We start from the raw sequence: 26,270 nt of genomic DNA, 5'->3' as shown, positions 1-26,270 counted from the left end.
TATAAATGATGCTTTGGAGAAAGGCACAAGAGCAGTGATAAAGTTTGCCGATGATACCAAGTTATGGAAAACAGCAAATTTCAAGAAAGAAAGACTTGGATCTATATAGCGCCTTTCACGATCACCGTACGGCTCAAAGTGCTTTACAGCCAAGTACTTTTGAAGTGTAGTCACTGTGCGCACAAGTAAGCTCCCACAAACAAGGAAGAATTCAACAGGCCAGACAAGTTCGTAGAATGGCTGATGCCATTCAACGCAGAGAAATGAATAGTACATTTTGGGAAGAATGGCAGAATAACCCCGAGCAGCAAGTTGTTAACATTGTCGATGAACAGAGATCAAGAGAGAGATAAAAAAAAAACCATTAAAAGGAAAATGGACTTCTGGGTTTTATGAATAGACATAAAGAATATAAAAGCATGAAAGTAAGGTGGATTTTCAACAACATTTATTGGACTGAAGTATTTTGTGCAGTTCCAAGCACCATCATATAGAAAGGTGATTAGATCCAAAAAAAGGCATTACTGGGAATGAGACTGAATTGAAAAATTGAGTTTCTCTCACTGCAACAGAGATGTTGAGGAGGCTAATGGAATGATATCCAAATTTGTTGATGCTGTCAAATTAGGAAGCATTGAAAGTTGCAAGGAAGAATGTAGACTTAGGATTACTATTGGAATATTAAAGGATTAACTTAGTTTCTCTCTCCCCTCCCACACACGCGCACGTTATGATCATTAGAACATAAAAAGTTAGCCCTTAGCTCACTCTCCAATATTCAGTTTGAAATATAAATTGAAGTTATTCCAAGACACATTAAAACTGAACGTCTTACTTGTACCAGATATTAGCATTTTACAGAATTGAAAGGGAACTCACCATTGTCTCCAGAGCTGCATACAGAATCTTCCCTACTTCTGCTCTGCTTGATCTCATTCTCATCCAATGGGTTTCTATCTTCTGGGTTCAAACTACAGGTCATAGATTCGAACATTCCAGTTATTAAAGGTCCGCAGGTTTCTGAGAAGTTACTCTGGTTGTTTTGTTTCTGCCCATTTTGCAAAAGTCCATTTAACATGTCATACGCGCAAGGGAAGGAGAAGTCGCCATCTCCGTAGGATTCCTTAGGTTTACAATCATCTGTGTTTTGATTAATATCTTCCTTATTTTCTTCTGCTCCATTATTATCTTGATCAGAAAGTGGACCAACCTCTACATGTCCATTATAATTCATTGATTCAGTCCTTATTTTTTCAGTAGTGGTATCTTCTAAATGTTCTTGGTCTTTTTCCTGTGGTTCATTGTCATCTATAAATTAATATATTATGGAAACTTGAGACATTTTTCGTGGTTTACAAATCAAAAAGCAACCATGTAACTGGATACTAGAGACATTTATCCATAAAAGATGGTTTTAACAAATGGATGCAAAAATCATGGATATTCCGACCAGTTATATGTTTGTCAAGGGACTATTTAGAAATAAGAAATGAAGAAGTTTCTTGTAACTAATTTTGGCTGAAAAATAATACAAGAGCAGATCACAGATCAGTAAAATAGGCAATTGTAAATCAACTTCACCAATGCTAATTCTATGTAACTTCACTAATGCTATTGTTCTAATATAAATCAGCTGTTAAGTATGCTCCAACACATTTGATTGAGGCGGAGGAGTGATGAGAGATCGTGGCTGAGATTCGGCGAGTGATCGTGCAGAGGTATGGCGAATGTTTGATGCGGAGGAGTGGCAAATGTTTGTGGTGGAGGAGTGGCAAGAAATCATGGCAGAGATGCAGCAAATGAGGGTACGGGGCCCAGAAGAGCAGAGAGCCCAGGGGCAGCCTACACTGCAATGTGTGCACGCACTAGGTCCGTGCAGCAGGGCAGGTCTCTCGTCATCCTGGTTAACCCTTGCCACTGGATAAAGGCCTAACTCTGTCAAACCCTTGTGGTGGCTGGTGTGCAACGGTCACCACACGTTAAAAAAAATCCACGCACAGGCATCTTCCTGGAGTGTTAAAAATGAATATAGGTCCTTATTAGTCCAAGTCTTCTGCGTTGATGTAATGCACAGGGATTCCTTGGCTTTTTATTGTCTTGTCATTGACTGGTTCTCATGTCTTATAGTTGCACTTATGTTCTTTATGTTGATGAGCTCTTCTGTTCAATATTTTTGAAATGTGTTCATCATCATAGGCAGTCCCTCGAACGAGGATAACTTGCTTCCACATGAGTTCACGGATATTTCAATGAAGGATCCGATATTCCAGTCCTGAACTCCAATTAAGTGCAACTATAAGGCATGAGAAGCAGTCAATGACAAGACAATAAAAAGCCAAAGAATCCCTGTGCATTACATCAACACAGAAGACTTGGACTAATAAGGACCTATATTCATTTTTAACACTCCAAGCATTTTGTAAGCTGCAGTAAACACTTAAAATATAAGAAAAACAGCCTGCCATATGCCTCAACACCCAAATTCCACCAAAAAGCATAGAGTCAACAGATTTCCAGAAAAGAACCCTATAACTAGAATTGTGCACAGAAATTTGTTCTTTGGAGGCAGAGAATAGTTTCTTTCTCCTTTGTATCAAACATTTCCTTTTTAAATGTTCTGCTTAATGTAGACTGTGACAATATAGAAAAAGACCCCACACATTTCTAATCAGGTAATTAACAGTAATTAGCCAACATAAACCTAATTGATTATTCCAAGGACTCTACAAACTACCTTGTTCTTCATTGGCCATATTATCCACTGTTTTTTCCATTTGCTCCATGGCATTTTGAGTCTCTTCCTCATTTTCTGGCACTCCATCATCCTCGTCATCTTCCAACCCTTGCTCTTTATCCATATTTCCTGCTCCTCGTTCCATCTCTTCAATTTCTTGCATTCTTTTCTCCAATAACTCCGCCTGCCGTTTCTGCTTTTTCTTGAGCTTCTTTTTTTTGTTTCTAGACATTTTTCCAATCTACACAAAAATAGTATTTAGATTTACATGAAAATGTACCCATTATTAGTCTAAGTTTGATCATTAATGCAATAATATTAATTCTCCGTCCTCAAGAGCATCATAATGCACAAGAGCCTCAACAGATCCACAAATAAATGGGATATTCTTTGGAGAACAAAGCTCTGCAATTCCATAGCTACATACTTTCCTCCACAGATTACCCCATTGCAATTGTTATTACAACTACTGTTCTAATCAGAATGGTATCAGTTGACACCAATTTCCCAATGCCCACTTATTTGCAGCTTGTATACTTCACCTGTGTCAATTATTAAAGCCCATTCATCTCCAGCTATCAGCTGGATTTGCAGAAAATCTGATCTTTTAAATGTTAAGTACCCATACTTGCAAACTGTATTTCCTAGTATGGTGACCATAGCTTCAGTGTTGGGGCTTTCCATTAAAAGTTAGATTGTTTAATGGACTGGTGAGCGCAGTGCATGTTGAACACACCAGTTGACTAATGTGTATCCACAACAAACACAGCTCAACTATATTCGTTTTGAACAAATGTAGGATTCAGCAGAATCAGTGATATAATTGCAATTTTAAGTACATTTTTAAATGAACAAACTCAGTTTGAACATGTTCTATTTTTATACTTGAGCTCTGTGCAGATATATTGTTGTAAATGCCAGGTGCTTTAAAAAAAGCCACGGTTTTAGCGAATACCATTTCACACCCAGCTGTTCCACCTGGAGAGAGAGGAGAGGAGGGGAGTCAGGGAGATAGCAAGATGTGAAATGGCAACTTAGAAGTTGAGCAGAATAAACTGCTTTTAAAGTCCAAAAGGCTAGCTTTTTCTAAACAAAAATTAATGGCAATATTGTAAAATATTATATTGAGATGTCACTCAAATTTTGAATTACTTGTAATCCACATTGCCATGTTGCAGAATTTGTCCGAGTTTACTCCAAAAATCAGCTTTGAGGTGCCACAGAATTCTAAAGGTCTGGATTCTTTTTAAATATGATGTTACACGATTTGATTAAAATGTTATGACTATGCTAAAATAAACAATAATTGGTATGAATTTAGTTCATGTTTAAAACCTTTATAGCTTGCCCCAACCTAAAACAGCGCCAGAATCCTAATGTTCGCTGGTTTACGTTGAGGACAATACATACAAGTAAGTACTCGCCCAGCTAACTTTGAACAAGTATATACTAATTATGGTATTTGTTAATTAAGAGTCTCATTGGCCTCATTTAGCACTCTGGCAACCGCTTAAATGAAATTGTGCAACTTATGTATTCATAATTATGCACTATAAAAGGGACAATGAATCTTGAATTCTACTTTTCTGCTAGAAGAGGTTGCTTTACATTATGCTTGAGTAATAATGCAAACATTAGGATTCCACAACAGAAGCTAAAAGTTAAAGTACTTACAGGTTTTGGCTGTGGTGCAGTACTCACTACAAGAGAAAAAAACCAAATATTATAAAAATAAAATATGATTTGCTAAACTACAGCAAATTCTCTGATCAAATTCTCTGAAATGGAAGCACCCCGCACACAGTGCAGGAGTAAACCAAGTCGATAAAGCAGAAAGTCAAAGACTGCTTTCCCTCAAGATATTTTGACACCATGACCTGGTCCATCTGGTTTTCTCTTTCCACTTAGAGGCACATCCCCCTTGGCTGACGTGACTTTTGCAGGTGCAGCAGAAATGGATTAAAACCTAAAGACATAATGCCTATAAGCATATTTATTCCATATTAGAGGGATTAGAGGCTAGTCGGATTTTGGATTTGTAACGCATTTTCATGTGAAGGCTCCTTTCCAGATTCTAGATAGTACCAAGTTTGATTCCTACAGTATTCCCCAGCCAATTGTGTCTGACCTTCCCTGTGGACACTCAATGCTGCCCACCAGAAAGAAAATGGAAAAGCAGCAGCTGCAGTGGAGAGATGGCGAGGACAGAGTTGGAATATCAGGTCCAGTTTCATGCACCCCAATTATAGGATTAGAACAATCCAAATCCACCAAGATAATCCCAATGATTAAAGGATATTGTTAAGATTTTTTAAAAGATCTAGTAATAGTCACTGGAAAAGAGGATTAAGAGGCTGTTAAATAGAAGTATTCATAATTATGAAAGGGTTTGGAAGAAAACCAGGGAAGATTATTGCTGCTGGTCAGTGAGCCAAAACAAAGGGCATAAAATGCAAGATTAGCACTGGAAGCATAAAGGAGGTCATTTTTTTGACCACGTGGTTACTGAAGCCAGGACAATCATGGCATTTAAGAGGGAACTGGATAAATAGTTGAAGAAAAATATAAAAGAGCATGGATATGAACAAATTCAAAGCTCTGGTGACTGGCACAATGAGTTGAAACGTCTTGCACTAACATTTCTATGATTGCAGCATTAGTAAACACCTGATTACCTGCAGACCCAGATGGTGGAGGGGCACCAGCTTTTTGCCATTCTGTTGCTTCTGCAGCCAGGCGGCGCACATAACCCTCATTCACACACAACAGGATGTTCTCTGGTTTTATATCGGTGTGGATGATCTTGCACTTGGAATGTAGATAATCCAGTCCCTGAAGGACCTATTAGAAATTAAAACAGGGATTGAAAAATGGTATGCAATAGCAGCACATTTTCACAAGTGAACCCTAATTCTCATATGGATGGCATTTTTGATGGCAGGTTACACCCAAAGCATGGCATTCTTATTGTGGTTAGACCTGAAACTGGAGTCTAACTTTCTGTTTCAGATATGGATGCACCTGTTCTTGATATATGCCCTGATTTCTTATGGCTGACTCAATTCATAACTTTTAAATTAATCATACTACCTACAAGAGATCACAATGGACAATATCTATTTTCATCGCACAAATAAAATGGAATTCTAGACTGAAAATGTAATTATCAAATTCTTCGTTCTACACATCCGTGTGCAACACCTCCAAGTTCCAAGGTTCTGAAGAATTATATAACAGAGGAACTTTGAATTTCCAAAACGTAAGGAAATACTTCCCATTACATTAAGGACCTATGCAGAGGGATCTGCCACCCCCTCCATAATACCTTGCAATTTTAAGATCAGTTTTTTTTCCAAATCACCTACCTGTATTAACCCTACCAGCACTGCATTTATTTATAGCTTTTACAAATTCCTCATCTATGAAGTTTGTAGAATTACAAGAAATAAGTAAACCAAAAAATAATCCTTAAAAAATTGGGCCACTAAAGTATAGAACTGGTATTAATGCAAACATTTGGAAACAATGATGTAGTCATGTAAATATTAAAACAGTATTGTAGATTTCCCAGTGTAAAATGCAGATTAGTTATATTTTCAGAACAAAACTCAGCCAGCTCCCACATATAACAAATCGAACACAAGTTGCGTTGCTTAATACTGTGCAAGGAAATACATTTCCAAACCGGTAGTCAGAAAAATGACCAGATTATCACGAGAGAGCTTTGTACAACAGAAAAGTCCACTCAGCTAATGTTTCTTTTGCTTATTATCAATTCCATTAGCTGTTCTGTTGAGGCTTGGTTTGGTTGTTGCATTTGCTTGTAATTTCCTTTCCTTTTTTCTAAAAAAAACACAATACTTACTTGTCGAATGATGCTCTTCACACAGTTGATTGGAAGTCCCTGGTAGTTTGATTTGATGATCCACTTCAATAGGTGATGACCTAATACCTCAAACACCATACAAACATCTTGAACTAGGTTAAGGATATGTTCTACAGACTTTGATCTTCAGATGCTGACTACAATTAGCACTAAATAGCGCACGGTAGCCAAACCAGGAAATTTATAAGAACATAAGAAATAGGAGCAGGAGTAGGCCATTTGGCCCCTTGAGCCTGCTCTGCCATTTAGTAAGATCATGGCTGATCTGATCATGGACTCAGCTCCACTTCCCTCAAAAATATGTCTATCTCCGCCTTAAATATATTCAATGACCCAGCCTTCACAGCTCTCTGGGGCAGAGAATTCCATAGATTTACAAACCTCAGAAGAAATTCCTCGTCATCAGTTTTAAATGGGTGGCCCCTTATTCTAAGACTATATCCCACAGTTTTAGTTTCCCCTATGAGTGGAAATATCCTCTCTGCATCCATCTTGTCGAGCTCTCTCATGATCTTATAAGTTTAATAAGATCCCTCTCATTCTTCTGAACTCCAATGAGTATAGGCCCAACCTACTCAACCTATCCTCATACATTAGTCAATCCCCCCATCTCCTGAATCAATCTAGTGAACCTTCTCTGAACAGCCTCCAAGCAAGTATATTCTTCCTTAAATATGGAGACCAAAACTGTACACAGTACTCCAGGTGTGGCCTCACTACCCTGTACAGTTGTAGCAGGACTTCTGCTTTTATACCCTATCCTCCTTGCAATAAAGGCCAACATTCCATTTGCCTTCCTGATTACTTGGCTGTACCTGCATACTAACTTTTTGCGTTTCATGCACAAAGACCCCCAGGTCTCTCTGTACTGCAGTACTTTGCAATTTTTCTCTATTTAAATAATAATTTGCTTTTCTATTATTTCTGCCAAAGTGGATAAGCTCACATTTTCCAACATAATACTCCATCTGCCAATTTTTTGACCACTCACTCAGCCTGTCTATATCCCTTTGTAGATTTTTGTGTCCTCCTCACAATTTGCTTTCCCACCCATCTTTGTATCAGCAGCAAACTTGGCTACATTATACTCTGTGCCTTCATCCAAGTCATTAATATATAGATTGTAAATAGTTGAGGACCCAGCATCAATCCCTGCGACACGCCACTAGTCACTGTTTTCCAACTGGAAAATGACCCATTTATCCCGACTTTGTTTTCTGTTAGTTAGCCAATCCTCTATCCATGCTAATATATTACCCCCAACCCTTAGAACTTTTATATTGTGCAGTAACCTTTTATGTGGCACCTTATCAAATGCCTTCTGAAAATCCAAATGCACCACATCCACGGGTTCCCCTGTATCCACCCTGCTCGTTACATCCTCAAAAGAACTCCAGCAAATTTGTCAAACTTGATTTCCCTTTCATAAAACCATGCTGACTCTGCTTGATTGAATCATGCTTTTCCAAATGTCCTGCTACTGCTTCCTTAATAATGGACTGCCAGCATTTTCCCAATGACAGATGTTAGGCTAACTGATCTAGTTTCCTGCTTTTTGTCTGCCTCCTTTTTTTTATTAAATAGGGACATTACATTTGCAGCTTTCCAATCTGCAGGTAGTTACTAACCTTCCAGAGGAACGCTTACTTTGACCATGTTGTTGATTTCAGTGGCATGCATTGAGCTCACTTTTATTCTAACAATTTGGCATTTCCAAAATAATCCTAACCATAAGGAAGGATGTTGCTTATACAAGTTATACAAGAAGGTACTTTCAGCTCCACTCCCAAACAATATCAGTACTTCATCATGAAAATCCAGACTAACAGCTTGTATTTATATAGTGCCTTTAACGTAGTGAAACATCCAGAGTATTGTGATTAAAAAAAAGTGACACCGAGCCACGTAAGTAGAAATTAGGGCAGCTTGGTCAGAGGTAGGTTCTAAGGAGCATCTTAAAGGAGGAAAGAGAGGTAGAGAGGCATAGAGGTTTAGGCAGTGTGTTCCGGAGCTTGGGGCCTAGGCAACAGAAAGCATGGCCAACAATGGTTGAGCGATTATAATCAGGGATGCTCAAGAGGGCAGAATTAGAGGAGCAGACATCTTGGGGGGGTTGTGGAGTTGGAGGAGATTACAGAGGTATGGAGGGGCGAGGTCACAGAGGGATTTGAAAATAAGGATGAGAATGGGAGGAATTTCTCCTTTGACTGCTGGCTGTTTGTTGTCCAATGCAATATGAGTTTGCGCAATCTCCATCCTAATAAGCATGTGCCTACAGAACATTTTTTCAAATATTGCTCACTTGGAGGGTAAACACCAAAGTGGACTGGCTGGGCAATGGAAAAGATCTCACACTGGTGCAGAAAAGGTTGCTTTCCGAAGGTAGACTGTTGGGGCAGAATAGAAGTGATCTGGCTGTGCTATAACTGACCTGAGAGTGCTGGATGTTGACCCCACAGTTCTGAAATGAAGTGTTCCTTCCCTCCTTAATGAGCCCACAATTTAAAACAAAAACCCCGGAGATTTTTATGTGACAAAGAGTGAACACGATTGAGTCAGTCATGAAACTAAAACCAGAGCTACACCAACAAATGGCTCTGGGATACGGTGATTTTGCCGGATATCATAAAAGGTAACTAAACTTCACAATGCGCCAATGAAATTTGGCCATAGCAATACATTTAATAAGCCAGAGCAAGTTAACTCAAAACAGCATTCCAAATATAAAGTTTTATGTTATCACTTCAATGACAAATGAGGTCAAAATTAAGCATTCTTGCTGCCCCGCTGTCTGAAACAAAAACCACACAAGAACTCATTTCAGCCAGACAGCAAATATTCAAATGTGGGCCCTAGCTCCAGAATAGATGGTGGATTAAGAGAGGAACAGAAAACCAAGTAAATTCAACCAGGCAGGGGCAAAAGAGCAGTTAAGAGAGTTTTTTGCCCAATAGTGCAGTATATGTGCAAGAAATTAAGTTTATCTTGACTGCCATGGATCCATCCCAATGGTTTAATTTTCAATATTCAATGCATCTGCAGCTCTGTTAAAAATGCAACAAAGAAAAAGCAAAATAAAAATATAAAGGATACGTGATCCGTTCACTCCTGAAGTTTTGAAGTCATCCAATAACTGAACCACCTTCTCTTTATTAGGGTCACTGGGATCACTGTTGCGGACCTGGAAAAGATGACAAAAATCATATTTCCTCATCGAATTAACATTCTATCGACATATACCGGTCGGTTTAACACAATAGAAGAAGAAGTGTTATTTGTTCAATCAGAACAAGGTGTAAACCCATACAACTGTTAAAATGGTCACTGCAAACCGCTACCCATTTCAGATTACTTTACACACAATGCCACTTTGGTTCATAGGAGAATAGACTTATCAGTGCAAGCAGATTGCTTGTATTGGCCAAGAGAAAGTATGTGCAACAAGCTCAAATTATTATTATTTTTTTTAAATCACATACTATTAAAACCTTTTGGATCTGCTGCATCTTTAGATTAATAACTAAATGCACATTAAATCAATGGAAAATCCAAATGATTTTTTTAAAAAAGTACTTTTCAATATACAGGCCCATGTCCTTCTGTTGGATCAGATCCATGCTCACAGATTCTAAAGTATTTTAAAATACAATTAGGAATGCGGTCATTGCTGTTTTTACTATTTATATTAGCTAGTTCAAGAAAGGTTTCAGCCAACAAAAATGAAAATCCTGTCAGATCAAATGAAAATGCTCACATTCTTGTTGAGCAACAGAATTAATAAATTAAGAATGCTGTTCTAACCACGGCTTAAAAAATGTCCCCACACAAGAGTAATTATAGATGCCTCAATTAAAAAAACATCAACTACTGGAGGAAAATTAAATATCCCCAGCCAAAAATTAACTTGGTTACCTTGAATTGTGCATAGGGACAAAAGTAGGAAAATCAATACCTTCCCTTGAGCCTGTTCCACCATTCAATTAGATGGTGGATCTGTAGCTTAAGTCCCTTTACCTGCCTTTGTTCCATATCCCTGGATACCCTTACCAAACAAAAATCTGTTGACCTCAGAGTCTTGAAAGTTTCCTTTCATCCAGCATCCACAGTATTTTGAGGGACAAGTACCAGATTTCCACTACCCTTTGGGTGAAGGAGTGCTTGCTGATTCTTTTCCTAAGTGGTCTAGTTCTAATTTTATTAAGCCTTCTGCTTTTACATTCCCTCACTAGAGGAAATAACTTCTCTGCCTACCCTAACGAATCCTTTTATTACTTTAGACACTGATTAGATCGCCCCTCAACCTGCTAAACTTTGTGCAATCTGACCATCAATTTAACCCACTCTATGCCTTCGAAGGGCAATAAACTTTCCTGAAGTTCAGTGCCCAAAACCAAACACATTACTCCAGATGGTGTCTGGCCAAGGCTCCATACAGCCATTATGCAATATTTACATTTGCAAAAACACTATGGCCCCAAGTTTCCACACGCTACAAAACGGGCGCCCCTCCGAGCTAAGTGCCCGTTTTTCGCGCCCAAAAAAACCACGCGATTCTGGAGTGCCCTGCAGCTCCATGTCTGCTTGGGGCGGAGCCTACCACTCGCGCCGATTTTGTAAGTGGGAGGGGGCGGGTACCATTTAAATTAGTTTTTTCCTGCCGGCAACCCTGCGCGTGCGCGTTGGGAGCGTTCGCGCACGCGCAGTGTGACGGAAACATTGGCACTCGGCCATTTTTGTAGTTCTTTGTAGCTGTTTAATTTTTGAACATTTTTTAATAAAAGCACATTGCCCTTCCATGATCAGCACTGAGGCTTCTTGCAGCCTCCACCCCCCCCCCCCCCCCCCCCCCCCGGCCATCGGGAATGGCTGCTCAACTTGTGAGGCTTCCTGCAGCCTTCTCACTGTCTCCTTCCCCCCCCGCCCGCCGTCTGGAACGGCTTCCTCCCCCCCCCCCCCCGCTGCAGTCGATCAGTCGGGCCCGCACTCCCTCCCCCCCCGCCGTCTGGAACGGCTTTCTCCCCCCCCCCCGCCCCCGCTGCGGTCAGTCGGTCGGGCCCGCACTCCCTCCCTCCCTCCCCCCCGCCCGCCATCTGGAACGGCTTCCTCCCCCTCCCCCCCGCTGCGTTCGGTCGGGCCCGCACTCCCCCCCTCCTCCCCCCCTGCCGTTGGCAACGAACTGCTGCCTCAACTTGAGGCTTCCTGCAGCATTCTTCCTGGCTGAAGCACTTTCACACAGGTAGGAAGATGGTTTATTTAATCTTTTCTTTGCTTATAAATTTTTATTCAGGTTGGATTTATTTGTATAATATTTGTATAAGTATAAATAAGGATTTATTGTAGAATTTAATGACTTTCCTTCCCCCCCCGCCCCCCCCCCTCCCTCGTTCTGGATGCCTAATTTGTAACCTGCGCCTGATTTTTTAATGTGTAGACAAGGTTTTTTCAGTTCTACAAAAATCTTCACTTGCTCCATTCTAAGTTAGTTTGGAATACGTTTTCACTGTGGAAACTTTGAAATCAGGCATCAGTAGCCGGTCACGCCCCTTTTGAAGAAAAAATTCTGTTCCAAAGTGAAACTGTTCTAACTGACTAGAACTGCAGAAAAAAAAATGTGGAGAATTCCGATTTCTATGATAGTCCGTTCTCCACCATTTGCTCCAAAAATCAGGCGCAAATCATGTGGAAATTTGGGGCCATTGTACCTACATTTACTGGTAAAGCTTTGCAGCTTCAGCAAACTTCACATGCAAGTCCCAAAAGTGAGGCATAGCCCAGATTTAATTTCATAGCACAAGAGCTTTTTTTAAAAAAAAGTGTTTATAACTGAGTTAGAACTTTTCAATTGTGAATGTACAACTTCTTAACTTGCTCTGGGCTAGTCTATCTAGTAAAAGAATGGTAATTCTTAGGAAACTTCAATACTGGTCAAGTGACATCAACTTTTTCAAGGCTTTATCTGCCCTGTAACTCATTTATAGCCCTATTGGTAGGGTGCAGAAAAAGAATCTTACTCTCGGACTCTATGTTCCAAAGTTTTAAGATCAGTATCACATAGGATCAGATCGGGAGGAGGCCAGCGTTGCGAGAGCGGAGCGGGCACGGGATTACAAAGGGCGGCGGCAGCTTAGAGTAGCAGCAGATCGGGAGGAGGCCAGCTGCAGCAGGGGCAGAAAGTTTTTTTTTAAAAAGTCGAAATCGAAGTGTGACGTCACAGGTAACTGATTGGCTGATGGATTGGTGAGTATTTTTTCTTTTTTTCTTTTCTTTAAAAAACCTTTGGCATTGTTGTAGGTTAGGAACTGCAATTACATGTGTGTGACCTTTATTATCTTAGGAGAACCAGTTAATTAAACCGGCTGTTGGCCGAGTAGCGGCTGGGTATGTTTTGCTAAGGTTTAGAACTTAGGGGTTCTACTTGATAGTTCTGTGTAACTAGAGGGTTGGCAAGACAGCTCAGTCTTGTGGATTGCACATTCTATGACATGTGGGAAATCCTGGATGCTTCGCGCAGCCGGGACGACCACATGTGCAGGAGGTGTCTCCAGCTGCACCAACTCGAGCTCCGTGTTTTGGAGCTTGAGCGTCGGCTGGAGTCACCGCGGTGCATCCACGAGACAGAGCTACGTGGGTAGCACATTTCTAGAAGTGGTCACCCCTCAGCTTGAGAGTGTAGGCAGATAGGGATTGGGTGACCACCAGACAGGAGGAGGAGGACTACCTGCAGGACTCGAGTCCATCTCGCTTTCCAACCAGTACTCTGTTCCGAGTACCGATGGGGATAATGGTGGCTCCGGGGAGTGCAGCCAGTGCCAAGTCCACGGCACCACGGGTGGCTCAGCTGCATGGGGGGGGGGGGGGGGGGGGGGGGGAGAAGAGAGAAGAATGGAACAGCGAAAGTGGTAGGGGATTCGATAGTCAGAGCAGCAAACAGGCGTTTCTGCAGCCACAGTTGTGACTCCAGGATGGTATGTTGCCTCCCTGGTGCCAGGATCAAGGATGTCACTGAGCGGCTGCAGGGCATTCTGGGGGGAGAGGGTGAACAGCCAGAAGTCACGGTCAACATTAGTACCAATGACATAGGTAGGAAGAGGGTTGAGGTCCTGCAGGCAGAGTTTAGGAAGCTAGGAGAGAGATTAAAAAGCAGAACCTCAAAAGGTAGTAATCTCCAGATTACTCCCAATGTCACGAGCTAGTGAGTATAGAAATAGGGGGATAGAGCATGAATACATGGCTGCAGAGATGGTGCAGGTGGGAGGGCTTTAGTTTCCTGAGGCATTGGGACCGCTTCTGGGGGAGGTGGGACCTGTACAAGCCCCCCCGGACGAGTTGCACCTCAACAGAGCCAGGACCAATATCCTCACAGAGGGGGATGCGGTTTTGCTGGTGCTGTTGGGGAGGGTATAAACTTGTTTGGCAGAGGGATGGGAACCTGAAAATAGATTCAGTAGGGAGGGGAATAAAGCTGGAATTAGAAAACAAAAATAAAGAAAGTGAGTTTGAAAGAGAGCGGAAACAAGCAGGAAAAAGTGTAAAAACACAAACTTAACCTGTGAAAATTCCCTACCGCAGAGAGTTGTTGAATATATCCAATGAACTGGCATCAAGAGGGAGTTAGATATGGCCCTTACGACTAAAGGGATCAAGGCGTATGGAGAGAAAGCAGGAAAGGGGTACTGAGGGAATGATCAGCCATGATCTTATTGAATGGTGGTGCCAGCTCGAAGGGCCAAATGGCCTACTCCTGCACCTATTTTCTATGGAACTCTGATTCAGGAGGCAACGGCTAACAACATTTTAAAAGTCAATCAAAATGTTCAGGGCATTCCTGCAAACCCCAGATGTTATTTCGACCTTATGTGCAGTTAATAGCAATTACAAGAATTGATTTCATATGCTAAGTTCTCATTTACAATTGCTTCCATCTGTAGCTGGACAGGTCACCTCATTTTCTTTTTTGGAAAATCTGTTCAACTGTGATAAGCCCCAATACTCCTCACCCTTTCACTGCCATCAGAATAAATATATCACTGTGAATGAGATCTGATCAGTAGGATATGACTTTCATTGCTTAACTAGAAATAATCACCAAAACAATGCAGCCAACCTGCATGTCATGTTACAATGACTATTAACAGGTAATGGGCTAGTGATCAGGGTTAGAAATCTTTTTATCATTGACATCATTGTCAGTAGACATGTCCAACAAAATAAATCACTCTCATGGATACTTACTGCTTTCAGTAGTTTGATTTCATCCATAGCAGTTTCTGTATAATGTTCAGCACTTTTAACAACCTTCATGGCAACAAACCTTTTCCCCCTAAATCAAGAATTAAGAGTAGTTTAATACCTCTTTCAACATAAGCATGGTCGAAAATATCTTCTATTTTTGATCTTCCAAGCACCGTTTGCATATTAAACACAAGGAAAGTGACCCTACAATAGCACAGTTTGTAATATCTCAGAAATCTATCAAGTTCAAGCTTTTTTCTAAATTAAAAAATGTGTTAAGACATAAATCATAGTGCTTGTTTTAAGTACATGTAGAATACACACAAGAAGCTCGAATAGTCTTCTCTCCTACTCTATCTCAACTGACCCAAACAAAAGCACACTTAGGAATTTGGATTTGTTTCAACTGGTCAGTCACTAATTTTAGCGGTGGTCGGGGTGGAATGATGGAAAAGATACCTCTCTTATCTTCCAAAATTATGTGCATAAGTCCTATGTGTATTAGATGGCTCAGCAGGAGACAGTCAGAGACAATTGTAACAAAGACAACATACTAGAGCATCAACAAATAGTTTTCAGATTACCCCAAAATCATGAGTCAGCTGGATCTAGGCAGCTTTCCATGAAAACAAGATTGCAACACTGCATTAGTAACAAACCAAGCATGAAGTTAAGCCATGCAGCTGTAGAGATCTGCCACAGTTCAATATGGTTGGTCTGGACTAGTTTTAAAAAAAAATCTCTCCTCCTCCCCCCAATTCACATGTGGTTCGCACGCCAGTTGAGCTTCGAACCCTAAAATGTACCAGTAGTAATCAATTGTGCAAAATGCTTCAAACTCTGCCAACATGGAAGCCACCACTGAAAGCTAGTTACCACATTGGAGATTTAAATACAATTTAGTTAAAATTGACTTACTGAATATCCCAACATAACCAAACTGTAGAAAAATGGCCCCATCCCAGCTTTCGAATCACATGGTATCGCCCATTAAAAAGATCACCAATCTTGACATGATGATATCCACCTATAATATTCAAAAGGGACAATGTTACACATGTATATTTCAACGACAACAGCTATTAAGAGTTGCAGAAGCAAATCTGCACTTGTATAAACCACTGGCAATAATGAAACCTGAAAAGAACAGAATAGCTGAGTTCTTAAAAAATATAAAGGGGAAGCTAATGCACGAACACCTAGATTTTGGCCGACTTGGCGATCGGGTTTTGGCCGCGACTTGATCTTCTGCGGGATCCTCGGTCCCCTCTTTGCGGTGGCGCTTTCACGTACTGCCGGGAGGAGCGCGATGTGCAACGCCGTGGATTGTGTTGCCATCGTACTTTTGGCTCCGTCGGGATCCGTACACCATGCCCACAATACCGACAGGGTCAAACCTGTCAGTACAGCCCTTACAGCAGCAAGTAAGCATGAAGAGCTGCAAATGGGTAAATAAAAGTTTTTATTTTTTTTTAATTATTTTGCAGAGATTTGTTTGGCATGCGTTTCTTGAATGCTTTCCCCGATATTTTGCAAAATTGTGTGTTTTTCCCCCTGCCAAGGTCTCTCTCAGCGCTACTGGCCTCGGCCTAAAGTTGCTGAAACTCGCGGTTTGCACCGCAAATCCACGTGCAACGCCGATTTTACTGATGCAAGTAAAGGCTGAAAGTTAGGCCTGAAAACAGTTGCGCAGCGAAAACGGTAATTTTGGTGTAAAATTACCCTTCTCGCTGAAAACCGAAAATCTAGCCCCAAGAGTTGAGGAAAGATAGATTTAACTATCTGAAAGGGTATTCTTCATTCATCTAGTAAAATGCATCTCCACACACATTAGAAGTATAGCCTCACTTCATCGATTAGGAGTGGACCATTCAGCGCCTTGATCATATTAATTTGTACTTCAACTCCATTTATTCACCTTTGTTCTGTATCCCTTGATATTCTTATCTAACAATAAAGTGGGCGGTGATGCTGGGGATTGGACCCAGGGCTTCTGTAGTGATGTGGGACAAACATGAAGATACCCATTAAAATATCCTAATAGGCCTGAAGCCGTGGCCCCTACGAGCACGTACGAGGTGCGCATGCGCCCGTAGGGGCCACGCAAGTTCCAGGTTTAGACATGTACTGCGCATGTGCCTAAACCCGGAACTTGTGATGTGTCCGAAGGAAAAGAGCCTCCGTGGGCGAAGAGTTGGGCTATTTTCCCAACGAATGTCCTTGAAATTCTTACGCTGGTAAAAGCAGGCGCAAGGCCATGATTTTACCAACACAAGTGTTCAAAGAAAATTAAAATGTTACCGCCCATTTACATATTAAAAACCCTGTCCATTAAGGCAAGTTTATTTTGAGCCCTGTTGAAACAAAAAAACATTTAAAAAAAATACATTTTTGTATAAAATATTTAATTAAATTGCATTGTAATGAATTTTAAAAATGTAGTTTTTTTAAAATTTATTTTCAGTGCGTGTATTTTTGGGGGTATTCCCATTCAAATGAGGCCTTGGACAACATGGATCATTTTCCGTACCTCGAGAGCCTACTGTCAACAAGGGCAGACATTGATGACGAAGTCCAACACCGCCTTCAATGTGCCAGTGTAGCCTCGGTCGCCTGGGGAAGAGTGTTTGAAGACCAAGACCTCAAACCCTGCACCAAGCTCATGGTCGACACAACAGTAGTGATACCCGCCCTCCTATATGCTTCAGAGATAGGGACTATGTACATCAGGCATTTCAAAGCACTGGAGAAATACCACCAACACTGTCTCCGCAAGATCCTGCAAATTCATTGGTATGGATAGGTGCACCAACATCAGTGTTCTCACTCAGGCCAGCATCGAAGCATTGACCACGCTCGATCAGCTCCAATCGTCCGCACGCCCGATACTAGGCTCCCAAAACAAGCGCTCTACTCAAGAGTCCCAGGTGGGCAGAGGAAATGCTTCAAGGACACCCTCAAAGCCTCCTTGAAAAAGTGCAACATTGCCCCACCGACACCTGGGAATCCCTGGCCCAAGACCGTTCAAAGTGGAGGAGAAGCATCCGGGAAGACGCCAAACACAGAGTCTCTTCAAGTGCAAACAGCGGAAGGAGCGCACGATAACTCAAGCACCCCACCCAACCTTTCCTTCAACCACCGTCTGCCCCACCTGTGACAGAGACTGTAGGTCCCGCATTGGACTCACCAGCCACTTGAGAACTCATTAATGTGGAAGCCAGTCATCCTCGACTCTGATGGACTGCCGAAGAGAGAAGAGACTTATAACCGCTCTGTACATATGGAACCCACATAAGTATGAATGGAGAAGACTTCAGTTGCAAGTGTGTGACTGGGGTAACATACAGGTTCTGCTGACTCTGCAAACCCTGTACATTCAGCCTACCTTTGGGTTAAATGTTAACTTACATACACAAGCTCAGACCTCTGAGAATATGGTCACCAAATGGATCAGGAAGCCACGGCTTAAGTGTATCAATATTTTACAACAGAGAATGCACAAGACACACACTGGGGGCTGATATTCTAAACATTCTACACTACACTATTTTCTTCACCAATCCTCATTAATAACAATAATAATATAAATGCTAGCATGAACCTTAAGCACAACACATTTACCATGATGTCATGTTCCATCTCTCGAAACTCACTCAATATTAGCTCTTTACAGTCCGACACCTAGAAGGAATCGACAACTGGCTTCCCAACAACTGACCTCAAAGATTCATAAAAAAGCAAAATATTCCAATATGGGAAAATAAAGTCAATCAAAAATATCAACAGAGCTCCAAGATTATGGGCAAAGACAAAATGCTTGCCTGAAAAGTTCACGATTTGGCTAGTTAAGTAATTTTCTTGGAAAATAAAATCAAAATTAAACAATCCATCAAAGTAAAATGGTCAAGTTTAAAGTTACGGAGAAGACAAACCAGTGGCAGGTGGGAAGGTGCAGAGCTGGTACAGGTGTGACATCCAAAATCTGGAAACCTCGACACGAGGCTGTCCCGGATTCTGGGTATTTCTGGATTTCGGAACTTCTTTGCCTGGGCCGAGGTAGGTCAGTAAGGGAGGGGAGCAGGGCGGCCGAGGTAAAGGGGGTGGGGGGAGGGAACAACATTCCGAAACTCCGGATTTTGGACACTCAACCTGTACATTTTCCTGAAACCTAGATGCAAATTTCACTATTAAATAAAATTACTATAAATATAACTGCTGGAACATTTAATGATATCTACAAATGGATCTGCTTCATTAGTATCCAAAATACCATGGTTCTTTAATATTTCTTAGAATCAAATATCTGTACTTTCAAAGCTGATTCATCTGCATTATTGAGCTGCCTTTAGGAATGTGCTTTCCAGACTACAGAATGGATAGATTAATGTGACAGGCTAACATAACTTGTGCGCATTTACCAGAATGGCACAGTAACTAATTTCTTCAGATGGTTTTATGAAATTACAGCAGCCGTCCATCTCAAAAGACAATGGTGTAAATGCAAAAGCAGCAGTTACTTTGCCATGCTGCATCATGAGTCACTTAAGAATCCAATTCTCCAGGGGCAGTCCTCATCATAGATGGTACAGGCATAAGTCACAGGGTCAGATAATGAAGCCTGCACAGTATGAGACACTCAAGATACCATATTACTTTTCAAATACTTCAACTGGTCATCCCAGTTTTCAAGAATTGTGTATCCAAACCCCAAATTTCTCAGCTCTTCCACTCCCTTTATAATTTTTCCATTTAGTATTCATTCTCCCATTATCACCTCAAAATCTCAATTAAATTTCATCTGACACTTTCCACATCTATCTAATCAGTCTACCATCATTCCGAAGTCACTTAAGGGGTCTTCTGCAAATTTTGACATTGTGTTCCCCACACCAGAATCCAGATTATATATATATATGTTGACAGCAATGGTCGACCACTTGTGCCCCTGTGGAACACCAGTGCTTACATCTTTTCAGTGCAAAACATATCCATTAATCACCACACATTTTTGTCATTGTAGGCAACTTTCTATTCATATGGTCACATTTCCTTCAATAGCATGTGCCTTCATTTATCAAGTTTGTAGGCAGCAACTTATCAGACATTTTTCAAAATCCAGAGACACCACACCCACTACATTATTTCTTCAAAGAATTCTATTAAATTTGACAGACATTACTTGCCTCATAAATAAATCTGTGCTGGCATGCCTTTCTAAGCATGTGCCAATGTTATGCTACATTGTGGCTTCCAGAAGCATATTCACCAGCAATACAAGGCTAAAGGGTCTGTAATTACCAAATTTATCCCTTTCTACATTTTTTTGAACTAAGACGTTACAATGGAAACCGTCCAATTCTCTGGCACAACTTCCATCTCCATATTGAACAAGTCTCCATTTCCTCCATGACTTACCTCAGCATTCCAGATCAGAGATAATGAGGAAAGGTTAGAAAACAATGGACATGTCAGCCTTGAATGGAAATGTACAAGGGGACATTTTAAAGTTTACAAAATGCCACGTGGAATAGAAATGGTTAATCCAGAATAGTATTCCAAGTTAAACCACTCCTCCAGGAAAAGGGAATATGGGCACAAACTGGTAAACATCAAGTTGAGGATTGATATCAAGAAGCATTTGCTCAGAAAAAAAAATATTGAGCATAAACTTCCAGCAGGGCAGCAGAGGCATTAATTCTAAATTCATTTAAGAGGCAATAGCTATGATGGGTGGAGAGGGACTTAGAAAAATTGCAGATTAATGACAGGATGAACTGAATTTACACTTATCTGTAATCTCAAACCACTGATAGGAACAGATCTTGGTGTTGTGACAAAGCTTAGGTCCCTTGCAAGTCAGATTCAGGTGAATTTATAATGGGGAACAAAGAAACGGCAGACCAGTTAAACAAATACTTTGGTTCCGTTTTCACAAAGGAAGACACAAATAACCTTCCAGAAGTACTAGGGGACCGAGGGTCTCGTGAGAAGGAGGAACTGAAGCATATCCTTATAAAGCGAGAAACTGATAGGATTAAAGGCCGATAAATCCCTGGGGCCCGATAGTCTGCATCCCAAAGTACTTAAGGAAGTGGCCATCGAAATAGTGGATGCATTGGTGATCATTTTCCAACAGTCGATCGACTCTGGATCAGTTCCTGGAGGATAGCTAATGTAACACCACTGTTTAAAAAGGGAGGGAGAGAGAAAACAGGGAATTATAGACCGGTTAGCCTGACATTAGTGGGGAAAATGTTGGAATCAATTATTAAAGATGAAATAGCAGCGCATTTGAAAAGCTGTGACAGGATCGGTCCAAGTCAGCATGGATTTATGAAAGGGAAATCATGCTTGACAAATCTTCTGGAATTTTGAGAGGATGTAACTAGTAGAGTGGACAAGGGATAACTAGCAGAGTGGACAAGGGACAACCAGTGGATGTGGTGTATTTGGACTTTCAAAAGGCTTGTGACAAGGTCCCACACAAGAGATTGGTGTGCAAAATCAAAGCACACGGTATTGGGGATAAATGTACTGACGTGGATAGAGAACTGGTTGTCAGACAGGAAGCAGAGAGTCAGGATAAACGGATCCTTTTCAGAATGGCAGGCAGTGACTAGTGGGGTGCCGCAAGGCTCAGTGCTGGGACCCCAGCTCTTTACAATATACATTAATGATTTAGATGAAGGAATTGAGTGTAATATCTCCAAGTTTGCAGATGACACTAAACTGGGTGGCGGTGTGAGCTGTGAGGACGACGCTAAAAGGCTGCAGAGTGACTTGGACAGGTTAGGTGTGTGGGCAAATGCATGGCAGATGCATTATAAATGTCTATAAATGTGAGGTTATCCACTTTGGGGGCAAAAACACGAAGGCAGATTATCTGAATGGCGGCAGATCAGGAAAGAGGGAGGTGCAACGAGACCAGGGTGTCATGGTACATCAGTCATTGAAAGTTGGCATGCAGGTACAGCAGGCGGTGAAGGCGGCAAATGGTATTTTGGCCTTCATAGCTAGGGGCTTTGAGTATAGGAGCAGGGAAGTCTTACTGCAGTTGTATAGGGCCTTGGTGAGGCCTCACCTGGAATAGTGCGTTCAGTCTTGGTCTCCTAATCTGAGGAGGGACGTTCTTGCTATGGAGTGCAGCGAAGGTTCACCAGACTGATTCCCGGGAAGGCGGGACTGACATGAGGAGAGACTAGATCAACTGGGCCTTTATACACTGGAGTTTAGAAGGATGAGGGGGATCTCAGAAACATAAAATTCTGACAGGACTGGACAGGTTAGATGCGGGAAGAATGTTCCCAATGATGGGGAAGTCCAGAACCAGGGGACACAGTGTAAGGACAAGGGGTAAGCCATTTAGGACTGAGATGAGGAGAAATTTCTTCACTCAGAGTTGTTAACCTGTGGAATTCCCTACCGCAGAGAGTTGTTGATGCCAGTTCATTGGATATATTCAAGAAGGAGTTAGATATGGCCCTTAAGGCTAAAGGGATCAAGGGGTATGGAGAGAAAGCAGGAAAGGGGTACTGAGGGAGTGATCAGCCATGATCTTATTGAATGGTGGTGCAGGCTCGAAGGGCCGAATGGCCTACTCCTGCACCTATTTTCTATGTTTCCATGTTACCAATAATTATGTGCGTCTATTCTCAGAGGTTGAACTTCAGGACATAGTAGACGTATTTACTGAACCGTACGAAAGCATGGGCCTCACGCTAAACATCCATAAGACAAAGGTCCTCCACCAGCCTGTCCTCGCCGCACAGCACTGCCCCCCCAGTCATCCAGATCCACGGCGCAGCCCTGGACAACGTGGACCATTTCCCATACCTCGGGAGCCTCTTATCATAAGAGCAGACATTGTTGACGAGATGCAACACCGCCTCCAGTACGCCAGTGCAGCCTTCGGCCACCTGAGAAAAAGTGTGTTCGAAGACCAGGCCCTCAAATCTACCACCAAGCTTATGGTCACAAGGCTCTAAGTAACACCCACGCTCCTGTATGACTCAGAGACACAGATCATGTGTAGTAGACACCTCACGTCACTGGAGAAATATCACCAACGATGCTTCTGCAAGATCCTACAAATCTCGAGAGGACAGACGCACCAACATTTGCGTCCTCGACCAGGCCAACATCTCCAGCATTGAAGCGCTAACCACACTTGATCAGCTCCGCTGGGCAGGCCACATTGTCCGCATGCCAGACACGAGACTCCCAAAGCAAGCGCTCTACTCAGAACTCCTTCACGGCAAATGAGCCAAAGGTGGGCAGAGGAAATGTTACAAGGACACCCTCAAAGCCTCCCTGATAAAGTGCAACATCGCCACCGACACTTGGGAGTCCCTGGCCAAAGACCGCCCTAAGTGGAGGAAGTGAATCCGGGAGGGCGCTGAGCACCAAGAGTCTCATCGCCGAGAGCATGCAGAAATCAAGCGCAGGCAGCGGAAAGAGCGTGCGGCAAATCTGTCCCACCCTCCCTTATCCTCAACGACTATCTATCCCACCTGTGAGAGGGACTGTTCAACCACCTAAGGACTCCTTTTAAGAGTGGAAACAAGTCTTCCTCGATTCAGAGGGACTGCCTATGATGATGTACCAAGGAAGCAACAGTGCCAAGAATACTCCTGTGCAAACATTCAGACCCAGTAAAGAACATATATATTTATATAGCGCCTTTAACATAGTAAAACGTCCTAAGGTGCTTCACAGGAATGTTACAACACAAAAAAAATAATTTGACACCGAACCAGACAAGAAGAAATTACAGATGACCAAAAGCTTGGTCAAACTGATAGGTTTTAAGGAGCGACTTGAAGGAGGAAAGAGAGGTAGAGAGGCGGAGGTTGAGGCAGGGAGTTCCAGAGCTTAGTGCCTAAGCAGCTGAAGGCACAGCCACCAATGGTTGAGCAGTTATAATCAGAGATGCTAAAGAGGGCAGAATTTGGAGCACAGATATATTGAGGAGGTTGTGAGGCTGAAGGAGATTACAGAGATAGGGAGGGGCGAGGCTATGGAGATTTGTAAACAGGTACGAGAATTTTAGAAGAGACAAGCACAGAGGGGATGCGTGAGCAGGACTTGGTGCAAGTTAGGTCACGGGCTGCCGAATTTTGGAAGGACCGCCAGTTTACGTAGGGTAGAATGTGGGATGCCAGCCAGGAACGCGTTGGAGTAGTCAAGTTTAGAGGTAGCAAAGGCATGGATGAGGGTGTCAAGAGCAGATGAGCTGATGCGTGGCGGAGACAGGCAATGTTACGGAGATGAAAAATTTAGTTATGCTGAGGATGTGTGGCCAGAACTTCATTTCAAGGTCAAATATGACACCTAGGTTGTGAACAGTCTGGTTCAGCTTCAGACAGATGCTAGGGAGAGGGATGGAGTCGACGGCTAGGGAACGCAGTTTGTGGCGGGGACCAAAGATAATGGTTTTGGTCTTCCCAATATTTAATTGGAGAAAATTTCTGCATATAAATGAGAAATAGGAAGGGGGCCAAGGATAGATCCTTGGGGGACACTAGAGGTAATGATGCGGAAATGGGAAGAGAAGCCACTGCAGGTGATTTTCTGGCTATGATTAGATGGATAAGAATGGAACCGAAAAATATGTAACAGCTGAGTTGTTTGGTTGTCGTGGGCTGTTCCTACATTACAACAGTGACGACACTCCAAAAGTACTTCATTGGCTGTAAAGCGCATTGAGAAGTCCAGTGGTCATGAAAGGTGCTATATAAATGTGTGTCTGTCTGTATTGCCAGGAATTCTGGCTACATTTATGCTCCCCGATAAGACGGCATATGGTACTGATTGAAATAAACTCACCTTTACAATAGTCACTTGGGTCTTCTTGTTCTTCATCGTCAGATCCCAAAATTTCATCCTCTGGCTCTTGTGCCTCAGACTCTGTTGTAGCAGGATGGGCTCTTTGTTGAGGCTCAGGCCTGAAAACAACAATAATTTATTTACAAATTGCTCCCATGGAAGAATTCAATAGCCCCAGTTAAAATTGCTTTAATCTACCTTTCTATGATTTATTTATTTTTTAAACCACTGTTACATAAAGATTTCTAGTAAGGATTTCCATCCGATAAAATAATTTATTCCTTAAAAAGCACTTTTTTTTTAAAAAAGTGAGACACTAGTAAGTGTTGGTATTGAGGTATGTGGGTATCCTTGCACATGACTCAAAGTTAAAATGCACCCAAGAAATTATATATTTACCTTCAGGGTGCAACAAAGGTTCATGACATTGATTCAAGGAATGAGGGGGGCTGTCCTCCGAGGAGAAATTGAGTAGAATGGGCCTATATTCTCTGACATTTAGAAGAATGAGAGGTGATCTCATTGAAACATACAACATTCTTAGACAGCTTGACAAGGCAGATGCAGGGAGGTCGTTTTCCCCTGGCTGGAAGTCTAGAACTAGGGGTCATTGTCTCAGGATAAGGGGTTGGCCATTTAGGTCGGAGATGAGGAGGTATTTCTTCACTCAGAGGCTTGAGAACCTTTGGAATTCTCTCCGAGGGCTGTGGATGCTCAGTATATTCAAGAATGAGAGCAATAGCTTCTTGGGTACTAAGGGAATCAAGGAATATGGGGATAGGATGAGAAAGTCGAGTTGATGTAGAAGTTCAGCCATGATCTTACTGAATGGTGGAGCAGGCTCAAGGGGCCGTATGGCCGATACCTGCTCCTATTCTTTTGTTCATAGGTGAAGTCAGAGACACCCACCTTTACAACCCTGCTCATTTTTTAGCAAATTTGAAATCCATGCTATCACAAAGTATTACTCGTAGATCTGCTGTGTCGGAGTTTTAGCTAGCAACACTATCGGGCCCAATTTTGGCCATGACTTGCTCTAATTTTTTTTGGTGTAAGTCGGTTTTTCTGGTGTAAGTCAAAAAAAAACATTTTCCCCAATAAACTTGCTCCAGAGTAACTTAGTTAGGTACGATTTTTTTTTAGTTAATTTTATTTTTTTCCCCAAAAGGGGGCATTTCCAGACACTTGCCAATTTTGGCCATTTAGGCCAGCTAACACTTACACCAAATCGACTTAGGTCAGCGTAGGTGGCCAGCTCTGAAAAACGTTGCGGGCAGTTAAGAAATCAGCGCAGGTAAGTAAGGACCTGCACCCAAGCAGCAAATATTACAAATAAAACTTCACAAAAAACTAAATTACCGAGGTAAATAATTGATTATTTGAAGTAAATCCTATCTTGGGCCGGGGAAGGTAGCCGGCTGGCCTGTATGGGAGGCCATTCGGCGTGGCCGGCAAAGACGCATCGGGGGGCGCGGGGGGAAGAGAGGGAGAGGAGAGGCTGGGATGCTCGAGAGCAGACGTGGCATCGCGAGGCTCAAGGGCGGGGAGGAAGAAGCTGGGCTGCCAGAGAGCAGACACGGCATCGGGAGGCTC

At 42.1% G+C, this 26,270-nt stretch overlaps 1 protein-coding gene across 1 annotated transcript in view; it reads right to left on the bottom strand.

Moving 5' to 3' along the window:
* The window catches only part of LOC139227880 (SRSF protein kinase 1-like), a 100,623-nt gene that overhangs the window by 13,966 nt on the left and 60,387 nt on the right, over positions 1 to 26,270 (bottom strand). Inside the window, exons 3-11 of the mRNA XM_070858976.1 lie at positions 24,678 to 24,796; positions 15,771 to 15,879; positions 14,853 to 14,940; positions 9,714 to 9,801; positions 6,600 to 6,706; positions 5,410 to 5,575; positions 4,409 to 4,434; positions 2,735 to 2,975; positions 880 to 1,308 (exon numbers count right to left, since the gene is read on the bottom strand). Coding sequence (XP_070715077.1) covers positions 880 to 1,308; positions 2,735 to 2,975; positions 4,409 to 4,434; positions 5,410 to 5,575; positions 6,600 to 6,706; positions 9,714 to 9,801; positions 14,853 to 14,940; positions 15,771 to 15,879; positions 24,678 to 24,796 — 1,373 coding nt within the window. The remainder of the gene's footprint in view (positions 1 to 879; positions 1,309 to 2,734; positions 2,976 to 4,408; positions 4,435 to 5,409; positions 5,576 to 6,599; positions 6,707 to 9,713; positions 9,802 to 14,852; positions 14,941 to 15,770; positions 15,880 to 24,677; positions 24,797 to 26,270) is intronic.

The sequence above is a fragment of the Pristiophorus japonicus genome, chromosome 17 (assembly GCF_044704955.1).
Source record: "Pristiophorus japonicus isolate sPriJap1 chromosome 17, sPriJap1.hap1, whole genome shotgun sequence".
Classification (NCBI taxonomy): Eukaryota; Metazoa; Chordata; class Chondrichthyes; family Pristiophoridae; genus Pristiophorus; species Pristiophorus japonicus.
Note: the sequence above shows the minus strand (reverse complement) of the source record. Positions and strands in the feature narration are given on the sequence as shown.